The sequence below is a fragment of the Morus notabilis genome, unplaced genomic scaffold, assembly GCF_000414095.1.
Source record: "Morus notabilis unplaced genomic scaffold, ASM41409v2 Scaffold100, whole genome shotgun sequence".
Taxonomy (NCBI): Eukaryota; Viridiplantae; Streptophyta; class Magnoliopsida; order Rosales; family Moraceae; genus Morus; species Morus notabilis.
The window spans coordinates 222,798-235,664 of record NW_010361820.1 but is presented as its reverse complement, the minus strand read 5'-3'; the positions used below and the strand labels follow the sequence as shown (position 1 = coordinate 235,664).

General features: G+C 32.1%; 1 protein-coding gene across 1 annotated transcript; it reads left to right on the top strand.

Moving 5' to 3' along the window:
- The first annotated feature begins 3,457 nt into the window (after positions 1-3,457).
- Positions 3,458-5,769, top strand: LOC21408285 (cysteine-rich repeat secretory protein 15). Its single transcript, XM_010100637.2, has 3 exons — positions 3,458-4,231; positions 5,286-5,393; positions 5,527-5,769. The coding sequence occupies exons 1-3, from the start codon at positions 3,472-3,474 to the stop codon at positions 5,532-5,534; spliced, it is 876 nt and encodes a 291-aa protein (XP_010098939.2). The 5' UTR covers positions 3,458-3,471; the 3' UTR covers positions 5,535-5,769.
- Positions 5,770-12,867: the final 7,098 nt, after the last annotated feature.

Below are 12,867 nucleotides of genomic sequence, written 5' to 3'. Positions count from 1 at the left end.
CTATTATTATATAATATATTATATAATTATGATATAAAATATAATAATATTATTCAAATAATAACTGGAATATTTATATAATGTTTGTCGTGACCATGGCTGACTAATTCATCGATAAAGAAGTTGTAATATTGTACTTTGGATTTAGAGGTCCTCTTCCATCTGGGAAACAAAGAATGATCAATGTGCTAGAAGGTCAAGCAGAAATCAACTCGTTTTTCCCTTAGTACAAGTAATTAGTTTGCATGATCATACTTGGTGTTGGGATTTGTTTCTCAAATTCTGTTTTGATTCGAATCGCTTTATGATTGGCATTATTTTGAGAATAGTTGGCATTATTTTGAAAATAATTGATCGGTTGATTTTGATTGAGAATGATTGGCATTATTAATATAATAAATATAATTATATCAATACAATATAATATATAATATATTATAAAATAATAATTATAATATCATATTATTAACATAATTAAAATATTATTATAATATCATATTATATGTTAAAATAATAATATTAGAGTTATTAATAAAATTGTGATATTATTTGTTACAATATTACTATTATATTATATTATATTACTAGTCTGGGAAGATTGTAAATTTTAAATTTCATTAGGAATATTATGTGTATTATGAAAGTTTCATTAATTGTACTATGCTGATTCCTATATAATCTAAAAGTAAAAGTTGTCTTTAGACTACTTCTGATTTTAGTTGTAGATTTTTAAAAAATTCTTCAAAAAATACTTTTGAGGAGATTTACTAAATACTAAAATCAACTTCTGTTACGAGCAGAAGCTGATTTTGGAAGTGAAAAGCAATACCAAACTAAACCTTAGACTAGCAAACCTTGATCAGCCTCGAATTATCTTTCATCCTTCTTCAAATGAGATTTGGGACATGTTTTGAAGGAATTATAGGAATCGATATTTGTCTCTTTGGATAAAAATTCTAAAAGACTAGAATAATTAAAGTACAAGTGGCTGCCTGGGGGGAAAAAAAAAAAAAAAAAAAAAAAAAAAAAAACTACACAATCTTTCACAAGGCCTTTTCCTTTTTCACAATCTTAAAATAGATGTCGTAAGATTCAAGTGGGCGCTTATCATTCGACACAGAGTCCTGTAGCTCAAGTCTCAAGATAGAACAAGTGTTGCAATTTTTGTAGTCGTTGAAATTAATATATTGATATTTTCGTGTAAGGTATCAGAACTGCATCCATCAAGAAAATGTTTGTGCGAAAAACCGTTTTCATATTAAAAACTTTTCTCATGCATAATTACAGGTTAGTTATACCTTCAAACTATTGGAATTTGATATTTTGAAAGATTTTAAGAGATCTATTAATTTGTTTTTTATATATAAAATATGGAGATCATATCCTTGGAAACATGAACTTCAAAATTAGTACCATTAATATCTGTTGTTGACGGTCAAATTTCGCCAACAAAAAACCGACCGGATTACCTCTTGGTTTCCCTTCGGATTACCGGCCGCGCGCGTCTGGAGGTGGAACTTCGTTTCTGACCGGGTGTAGATCTCCTTCCATCCCGCTATTCCCTGGATGGGCGGCGGTTTATCACTATGTTGTTGGGGGTCGAACGCTTTCGGTTCCCAGTGGAGTCGCCAATTGTTGACGGTCAAATTTCGCCAACAAAAAACCGACCGGATTACCTCTTAGTTTCCCTTCGGATTACCAGCCGCGTCTGTGTATGATTTAGTTAACTTACAAACACACACATGTTCAACAAATCCACATGCATTAAACTACACACACGCGGCCGGTAATCCGAAGGGAAACCAAGAGGTAATCCGGTCGGTTTTTTGTTGGTGAAATTTGACCGTTAACAATATCTATTTTGAAATTATCAATACGATTAACAAACACAAACCGTTGCTTATGGACTTTGCATAAGCTGTGACAAATTGACTTCATTACCAGAAGGTTACAAAACGTCAACACAATGAGTAGTCTTGAAATCGGAAACTTTCCCGGCATACGAGCTTTGCCAGAGTGGATTGAGAAACTTGCTTCACTGAGATTCTTGGCGATTTCAGGATGTGAAAATATTACCCTGTTTATTTCTTCGATTCGAGTTTGAAATTCGAGTTTTGATACCGAAAAAAGCTCTTAGAAACAGTCACATATGACTTTTTTACTACAGTAAAAAACTCACATAAAATCACATCTCAACTCGAATTAAAAACTCGAATCAGCGAAATAAACAGGTCCTACAATATTCCTGCGTGAAGGTATCAAGTGTCTCATCCAACACCTCTCAATTCACAATTGTCCTCGACTTTTCGAAAGATCGACGCAGATGAGAAAGCGGAGAAGTCTGGCCAAAGATAGCCCACGTCCCGGGGGAACAAACACATTAGTCCACCTGAGCAAAGCCATCAAAAAATGGCTTAGAACAAAGCGTGGATCTGAGTAAGTTAACTTTTGGTCGATAACCATTTCAATTCTCTTTGTAATAAAATGTGATTTTATTCATCCATTCATAGAATGTCGTTTGGATATGTGTGTTTGTCATAATTACAACTGCTTCATCTATTTTCATGAGTGAATAATATAAAATCATATTTTTTTTCGAAATATAAAGTGCCTTTTAGCCAGGTTGAAATGTATGAGGAAATGGGGATGTCGAAATATACGTTTATGTCATAAAAAAAGCACTACTGACTCATGTACTAATTGCTTATTTTAAGTGATAATTTACTGTTGTTCCAGATCAATAAGGTGATGATGCCAATTCAGATAGAAGATTTGTGTAGTACAACTCTGTTGGATGTGTGAATTTAGATTAGTATTTGAGAACTTATTATTCTAGAGAGTTTTCCATTTAAAAAAAAAAAAAAAAATTTCTAGAGAGTTTACGGTATTGTTGGTGATAATTATTGGATGCTGAGACTATGTAAGGATTTGGGTTTGTTATGACTATTAGATGTTGAGACTATGCAAGGATTTTGGCAAATAGACCTTAAAGGTACTTTCTATTATCTCTGTAATGATATGGTTTATATGTCATTTACTTCTTGTTGAAGCTATTATTGGTGATAAATACTGTTGTTTCATGTCCTAATTGCTTATTTTTTGATCTCAATACACTAAAACAGACTATTGATAAATTAAGATCATTTTGATCATGCAAAGAGCATGTTTATGGAGAGAATTATAAACAGCGGTGATTGGTGAACTTAAAACAAATATTAACTTAAAGGAAATCAGAATTTCCACATTTAATGCTTTTAAAAATGAACTTACTCAAGTAGGCCCATGAGGAACAACAAATGGGGGCCGAATTTTCTTTCACAGCAAAAAGTGCCACATGAGAATTCATGAAAGACCAAAAAGCAACTAATCTCTCATTTTCAGTCTCACATCATCCACTCAAAGCACAGAACAAAAACAAAAGAATACAAGATAGAACAAATTGAACAAAAAAAAAAAAAAAAAAAAGGAAAAATGGTGAAGAGCCTTCATTTTCACTCCATTCACAAGCCCTTCTTAGCTCTTGGAGTTGCTTCTTTTTTCTTCTTCTTTTCCTCACTAATTAGTGTCCATGGCCACACTATCAAAGCTCACATCTTCATCTACGCAGGCTGCTCGGAAGAGAAGTTCCAACCGAACTCCGCCTTCGATGGAAACCGCAACTCTTTTTTGTCCTCAGTTGTTAGCTCATCCTCTCAAGCGTTGTACAACAGCTTCGCCATCGGTAACGGAAGCTCAAGCACACCGCCGGAAGCCACCATATTCGGCTTATACCAGTGCAGGGGTGATTTGAATTCTCTTGACTGCTCAAAGTGCATAGAGAGCTTGGTGAACCAAATAGGCCTCGTTTGTCCCTACTCCTATGGAGCTTCTTTACAGCTAGAAGGCTGCTATATTAGACACGAGCATTTAGACTTCTTGGGGAAAATCGATACCGGTCTAAGGTACAAGAAGTGCAGCAAGAGTGTGAGCAACGACGTCGAGTTCTTTAGGCGAAGAGACGACGTTCTAGCGGACTTGCAGGGGGCTACGAGCTTTAGGGTTAGTAGCTCTGGCTTGGTTGAAGGCTTTGCTCAGTGTATTGGAGATTTAAGCCCGACGGATTGCTCTTCTTGTCTTGCGGATGCTATCGGGAAGGTGAAGAGCCTGTGTGGTTCGGCTGCAGCCGCCGATGTGTTCTTGGCACAATGTTATGCTCGTTATTGGGCTTCTGGCTACTATGATCTATCTTCAGGTTCATTCTTTTACTCAATCTTTCTATCTTCTTCTCCTACTCTTCTTTTTTTGTTTTTTTTTTTCACTTAGTGTTGAGGATTTCAAAGACCTCGACATTAAAAATATGTATGCAATTACTGTTAAAAGATATGTATGAAATTACTGTATGAAACTACTATTAAAAGATCTCGACATTAGAGATATATGTGAAATTACTGTTAGATTAAGTTTGCGGCCACTATATTCATGTCCATCTTTTAATCATGAGACAGAAACTTGGTAATGTTATTAATGAGTGTTTCATAACATGAACACATATGTTTTCTCTTCTTTTATTGTCCTAGTGCTAGTGTTGTTAAGTTAGATTCTTTTTATGTTGTTTATTAGCTGCATACTTTGTGCTTTGGGAAATTCTTGAAACTAAAAGGAACTCGTTTTTACTTAAAGTGACATATTGACTACTTTAGTTCTTTCTGGGGAGAGAGAGAGAGAGAGAGAGAGAGAGAGAGAGAGAGAGAGAGAGTGGTTCAAATTCTCCAAAACCAAGGTCAACAAAGTAAACCATTAAGGAGTGTGGTAGTTCTTTAGTTGCTTGCTTTTTGGTCCTCCAATCTTTCTGCCATTCCTCACTTTGTTCTTTCATATATTTTAGACTATTTGATTTTCATTACCTTATTTTATGTATATTTTTCATAATTAGCCGACTTATGGCAATTTTCTACCGCCTATATAGTATCATTCACATTAAGTGCAATTATTCACCATAGCATTTTATAAGAAGAAAAAAGACGGTCTCGAGTATTTAAGAATAAAGTTCCAAGGAATTAAATCACTAAAGAACTCTACACTTATCTTCTTCTAACTTAGTTTTTAGCACAAAAATATATGGAATTAATACTAGAAACTTTTTCAACTAATTCGTTACTTATTTGAGACTCAAATAATATCAACTTGCCAAGAGAATAAGCTTTTATGAAGCAGTCAATCAAATCTTGAGATATAAAAGGCATGTATATATATATATATATATATAGGACTAATTCTAATTCCTTTTTCTTTTGGTGTTTGTATAGATTCCTCTAATGAAGATGAAGCGGGAAAAACAGTGGCCATTATTGTTGGCGTACTTGCAGGCATAGCCGTTCTGATTGTTCTCCTCTCGATTTGTCGGAAAACAATGGGTGAATTAGTTTTTTCTTCCAATAAAATTAGCTACATAATTTTTTATTAATCTTCTTTTTATAATATGATTATCTTTTTGTATCATTCTCATCTTATTTGGATTAATTAATAATTGTACTATGCATAATGCAGGTTCATGAGAAGGGACATAATTAAAGAGCTCTAGGACGCTTAAAATATATGGAAATTGGAGAGTAATCATTGCAAAGGGATCACATGTGTTGGTTTAATATTCTTATTTACATCTCTTTCTTTACTTTTTTTTGTTTATTTTAATACCATATGGTTTTCCACGGAAGAAGGTGGGTGTTATCTTCTGTTATAAAGTGGCATTCTAATCTTCATCATCTTCTTTAAAAGTGCTGCTGATTCTCTTTTGCCCATCACTTTTCTTCAAGTTTCTTTTTTATTTAAAATTTTTTTCAATACATTTTCAAGAGCCTAATTGTTAAAGAAGGCTATATTATTGGTAGACCATTTTAGGCACTGGTTTTCAGATTAAAAAGCCACAATTATTCCTTTATTCTTTGCCTATTCTTTTTGTGGCCAGTTTTCTATGTGATCTCTTTGTATATGTCTTGCGTGTTTATTTGTTTTTATTTCTAGTTATCCTATACCAGCAATAATCTGATTGTTTTTAACCAACTCACGTGATAACGAATTATTATTTTTTCAGTTCTAAATGTAGCCTATTATTATTATTATTATTATTATTATTATTTATTAGTTGACGTGATAAGTTTTTAAACACGTGTAATAAAAATTGACAATTTTTGTATCACACCAAAGGATTTAAACCACTTTGATTTGAGTTCAAACAATGTTTTCTTTTACAAATAAATTGAATTTAAAAAGTTTTGTTATAAGGTTTTCTCTCATAAAATTTAAATTCTGATTTAAATCACTTATTTTGAACCCACCTTCTAAACGGACTCGTGTTTCTAGCTGTATAGTTTTAACCAACCTACTGCAACATAGGCTGCACATACTTGTGCAGTCCATTCGAATTCAAACCCTAAAGCTTTTTTCTTAATAGATGATTTGCTTACTGCCCTGACTTCACCCGCTAATCAGTAAGATTTTCACAACAATTGGCTACTACTCCCTATAGCTATAGACACCCTTTTAAAAAGTGAACGGCACATGAACTTGGTAAATTAATTAAAATAAAATGAATTGTCTGCTGCACATTCCCACTTAATTATTTAATGTCTTGACAAATATAAGCCACTAATCTTGGACACGTACCATAGGATCATAAATATTCTTGCCGCATATTATAGTCTTTACCAAAAGTCCTCGAGCATATTAGATACACGAATCTAATTCAGCAGTGATCGATTAGGGAATTTATGCTTTATATAGATTTAGATTCTACAAGAACAAGCAAACGGGCAAAAACTTCCTTTTATAATTTTTAGCAGAGATCCAAACAAGACCCAACAATGAATGGGATTTTATGCCCTATTCGAAATCAAAAGACAAGCAATTGAGAGAGGGGTCAAAAGAAAATGACTTTGCAATGTAGATAAAGACGAGGAACAAAAAGGTTGTAGTGGGTAGGGTTTCCTTCCAAAGGTTACAATTTTCCTCTTACTCATTTCACCTTGTTGAGGAACATATCAACTACATCGAATGCTTACCTGTTACTCGCTTTACTGTGTCGAATTATGTTTTCTTCTTTCCTTTCAACATAAACAAGGCGATTAAATACTTAAAACAGATTCAAGTGATTTGAACCAAAAATTTCTTCTGAATCAACATTTGGTAAATATCTTTCATTGATTTGATGTTTTCAAACTTAAAAAAAATAAGAATTCTGACTTTATACCCCCTCCCCCTATTTTCAATGTTTTGAACTAAAACATCAAACTACATATTTCAAACTACAAAAATTCAAACCACAATATTTCGAACTTATGTATCAAATGGATCCTTATTGTCAAGCCGGTTTTACAATACAATGTACCTGTTTAAAATTAATGTTTTTCCTCATATTTTATGTTGTAGAAAAGAAATACAAGTTTAACTTTTTAGCTTGTATTTGGAATTATATTTTTGTAATGCATAACGAGACAAAATTTTTTTGATGGGCATTAAAAATGTTAGGAGTTACTAAAGTCTTAGTACAAGTTTTAAAGTTGTTGGGGCCTGGTTGAATAAACGACTATAATATGGTGGGTTAGTCGACGTGGTTGTCTCCAATTAGCTAGTTTTAAAGTCCCACGTGGATGATGAACTCGGGTTGCCTCTATAGCCACCGGTGAGTATTCATGAGAAATGACTGAAGTTTGAAGGTTTATCGATGGCGGTGAAGATGATCATGAGGTGACGATTTTGGTGTTTCAAAGTGTGTAATGAAGGGATTTCAAGGTTCGAACTAAAACGCTTTTTGGTAAAATAAGTTTCATAGGTTGAGAGAGATGAGAAAATTTATCCCATTTAGTTCGCTGATTTGAATTTTTAATTCGAGTTGAGATGTGATGTGAGAGCCTTTTACTGTAGTAAAAAATTAGATTTGACTGTTTATGATAACTTTTTACTGTAACAAAACTCAAATTTTAAATTTAAATCGGTAAAATGAACGGGATCTTTACGTTGTTGTTTTTTAAGGTTTTGTACCTCTATTTATAGGGAATGATAACGTCTATTTGTGTTGTGTTGTTGTTTCAAGTTCTTAGTGCTTTTCATGCATGCAGTAAATATTAATTTGATTGTTAAAATAAATAATTATAATGTGTATGGAAAATATTTGTTTTAATAATATCTTGATTGTACAAATGCTAGATTGTGATGGGAGAAATTACACCATGCTGTAAAAGGATGAAATGTGGAAGACTCCTTATGGCCCGAACCGAAACTAGCCGCTGAAAACAGCCAAAATGGATGAGCAAAGCCGATGGAGTTGACCCCAAGTCAAAACTGACATTTGTTGCTCAACACCGAATCGCCAAAACATTAGGACAGCTCGATTCTTGGTGTGTGTGTAGTATGGGCTTCGTTTTGGAACAAAAACCAGCAGGGTCCTGCACTTGGTTCTTCTTCATGAGTTGAGTTCAAAATATAAGAAAAAAAAAGAGAATATTTTAAATTTAATTATTGTTAGGGTTGACAATCCGTATAGTGACACGACGATATTATTAGAGTATATGCCTATAAATTAAATAAGATGTAAATACTTTGCTGATTATTAATAAAATGATGAAACTTTTTCAATATTATTTTACATACATGTGATGTTTTATAAATATAAAAAATTCTTAGATTATTTTATATGTAACTTTGAACATTGTATATAAGTGTTTTATGCAGAAAATAATGTTTGGAGTAAAATAATCTAAATTTGTCCATAATTATAAATTAAAGTTGGGATTTAAAATTATTAATACGGTTCATTACATTCTGAATGAAACAATCTTATCCTAGATTGTTAATAATGAGATGATTGGAATGAAAGCATTTTATGTAATATGATTACATAAGACCGAAACGCGATTAATTATGAATCTCTAATAAATTCTGTTATTAAATAGAATATTCAATATTAATCAATGATGGTCATCTATGAATTAATCTTAATTCTGAGTAATTAATAGACTCCTATTTATGATATTATGTTTTTTGATATATTGAGTAATGACACATATGAATAGTGTCAAAGTCTTGGTATATTGGGAGCATAGTAAAATAAATAGCCGAGAATATTAATTTACAAGAAGAAATCCATTCCTTCATAATGAAGTAGATGGATGGTTCCCATAAGTGTTGATTCAGGGGTTTAATAATAAGAGCGCTCAATTTTATGATTGGATCATAAAATATATTATTCATTAGAGGATCGATAATACTTATGGAGAAAGATATAATTAAAGAGGTCAATGGAAAATTCCTAACTTTAATTATGAACCATTTATGGAGGATTAATTTGTATGTAGTGATTATATCAATGGACAACACAAATTCCGTGAACATAATTGTTTTATAATTTTAAGAGTGTAAGTCTAAATTTATAGTAGAGTAATTTAGAATTAATAATTTTGATATATTAATTAAGGTGTTAATTAATTGGCAAAATTATTGGAGCTTAAAATGATAATGTCTATAGTTCCTCTCAACGGCTCCATAAGATTACGTGAACTATACCTATTATATTGGGTTATGATTATTAATTTAGAATTAAGAATTCTAAATATAGATATATTAATTAATTCGATTAATTAATATTGAAATTAATTTTAAATCATTTTAAATTAATATGGATGAATCTAATCACTTTTACAAAAAGAAAGAAATTTTTCTCACACTCCTATTTCTCATCTAGAGAAATTTATTTTATTTTACTTTGGCCAATGAGATTTGGCCATAATACAAATAAAAAAAAACAAAAAAGAAGAAGAAGGCTGCAGGAGAGAGGGGAGGAAACGTGCTAACATTTCCTCAAAAAAAAAAAAAAGAGGGAGTGGGAGGAAACGTGCTGTTGCATGTTTCCTCAGCATGAGGAAAAGAAGAGTAAATGAGCGGATGAATCAGTTTTGGTTCATATTTTCCTAAAATAAAATAAAAAAATAAAAAACAAAAAGAAAAATGAAAAAAAATTTCTTGAGTGCTAGCACATACTTTTGAGAAAAGTGAGTGATAACTATAGGTGACCTTCTTATTCATCAATCTCATGTGTTGAGAAAAACCCATTAGAACGTCTACACGTTCGGGTTCAGAGTAATCCGGAGATACGTTGAGAAAGAACCGTGTTCTTAGAATTTAAGAGCTCAAGACAGTGTTAGAGGAGTTCAAGATTTACGTCCTAATTGAACGACGGTAAAATTCTTCTTCTTCTCTTTAATTTCTTTGTAGTTAAATTAATATGAAATAATGATCGCATTAAATTTTGATTTATGTGATTCGATCGATACCGCGCTTCCGCACAATTTTTTTAAAAATCCGGTTTGAGAAACAAACAATTGGTGTCAGAGCGGTCTTTTTTCATATTAATTTAACGTTTGATTATGTGATAATTCATGTATGTTTAATGGGTAGACACTTATGCATATGATGTATGATTATTGTGTGATGGTTATGTATTATGTAAATGGATTGGTCGTAAATTTTTCCGGTTCTATGGAATTAGTTTTTGCTATTTTATTTTTATTAGATCAATTGTAAAATAGAAATTTATATGTAATTTTATTTTTCTTCAACGGCGGACGGATCATCACGTGTGAATTTGTGGAAGAGTTCCAACAATAATTTTTTTTGGCAAAGTTCCAAATTGTTAAAAAAAATGGAAGGTTGCCGGTGACCGTACCGGTGACTGTTGCCGGCGATGGCAGGCCGGCTGCCATGGCCGAACGTCGGCCATGGCAGAACTGCAGCAGCCATGAGGCCGAACGGGAGGTGCAGTCACGGGACCAGCTAGGATTGTCCTAGCTGGTGCAAGGCCCAGGCCCAAATGGGCCTCCTCTGCCTCAATCAATGAGGCAGAGGTAATATGATATGGGCTGGCCTTTCCAGTCTCCATAATCGACAAAAGGGCTGCCTTTAGGTAGCCCAGTTCCATTTTGTTTTTTTTTTAAATCATTTTTTTTGAGATCCACCAAAAAGGAAGACAATGAAAATGGAGAATTTGAAGATGGAGAATTATAAGAAGACCCATTGTGATGTAATTATTATTATTATTATTATTATTATTATTATTATTGGGGTTATAATTTTTAGGTCCATGAAATCTGGCTAAATTTTTCCATTTCGCTTGCATGTCTTTATTTATCTATTTATTTATTATGATTGATAATAATTATATTGCTATGCATATAATATGCCATCATATGATAGAAAGTGCCTACCTAGTTTATATGTATAACATCCATCATGCGCATTAATTATTTATTATAATTCTAAAATTGTTTTAGTAAATTAAATTAATTAAATGTGCCAAATTGATGGGTTTAATGAGATTAAATTCAAAATTATCATATTTAATAAGATTAAATTTAACGTTGTTAAATTTAATGAGATTAAATTTAAATAAATTAATTTGCAAATGGTTTTGCAAAATTTAAATAAGTCAAATGTGAAATTCATAAATTTAAATGTTAAATTTTAAAATTGTCATAAATGACTTAATATAATTTTAAAGTTGTTTAAAATTATATGGAACTTAGTGACTTGAACTGTTTAAATTCACTAAGAAGTATAAAGTAAGAGTTGTTTATAAAATAAATATAGTATTTGTAAATAATGAGTTGGAGCAGGTAATATAACAATATAACGCATAGGTCTCCACCGTTAGTACAACACCGTGAGTAATTAATGAGGCCCCGAGGCGCTTTGATTTCGTCCTCCCTACGGAGGGTATTCATTAATTATAATAATAAGGTTGGCTTCCAAAGAGATAGGATATCTAAGATGTATTTTTGAATTAACCTACCCTACGACGGCAACTTCTAAGTTAAGTCTAAAAGATATGAAACGATGGGTTACACTCATAAAGAAATAATTAAATTGGTTAATTATTTTCTTGACCTAAATAAAAGAAAATTAATAAATATTAGAAGTATAAGATATTTGAGATAGTATTTATTAATTGAGATAGTCTCATTTTAATTAGCAATTATTTGACCTACCATACGACGACTCTTAATTGTGGTGATTAAAATTCCTTAGGAAATTAAACATGTATTTGCTGGTTCCCGAATCGAATTCGGGTGCGGAAGCGTGGTAGGAAAACAACGGATCGTGTATAACAAAAATTTTCATAAAACTTTTGACATACTCTATAGATTATATTAATTTATGCACGAATAAATTAATCACATTAATTTACACTATTCAAGGATCAACCGAAAAATACCTGGAAGCCGACTCGGATGATAACTTGAATTTCTTTGACCACGAACAGTCCTTGCTCCAAGCTTTGTGTTTAGAATACCAAAGTCTTCCACGTCAATTCCTTGATTCCACGTAGACGTGTGTGTGGGCACACGTGAGACAAAATAGGTTTCTGAAACACTCGAATTTCCACAAACACCAACGCATGCACGATGTGGAATTTTTGGAGAAAAATTTTGCTCTCTATTTTTCACTCTATGAGAAATTCGGCCACAACAAACTTAGGGCTGAATATCTATTAAAAAATTGTCTCTACAATTTTCTATCTTTCTCATATTTAAAGAGAAGAAGTCAAACTTCAAAATAGAATCAAATCCTTATCTCCAATTTTGAATTTGGAACAAAAAATCCCTTCCCCTTATCCACTTGGTGGCCGGCCACACTCTAGGGTTTTATCCCTGTGCGTGGCGCCTATCTCAGATAGGGAAGGAAGAGATTTTATCCTTTATCCAGTAGTCTAATTTTAATTCAGATTCAAATTCGAATTTAAGTCAAACTTAAATTAATTTGAATTCTAAATTGAACAACTTATCAAATAAGGTTAAATGGATAAATCTAGATGTGTTCAAATTCAAATTTAAATAATCA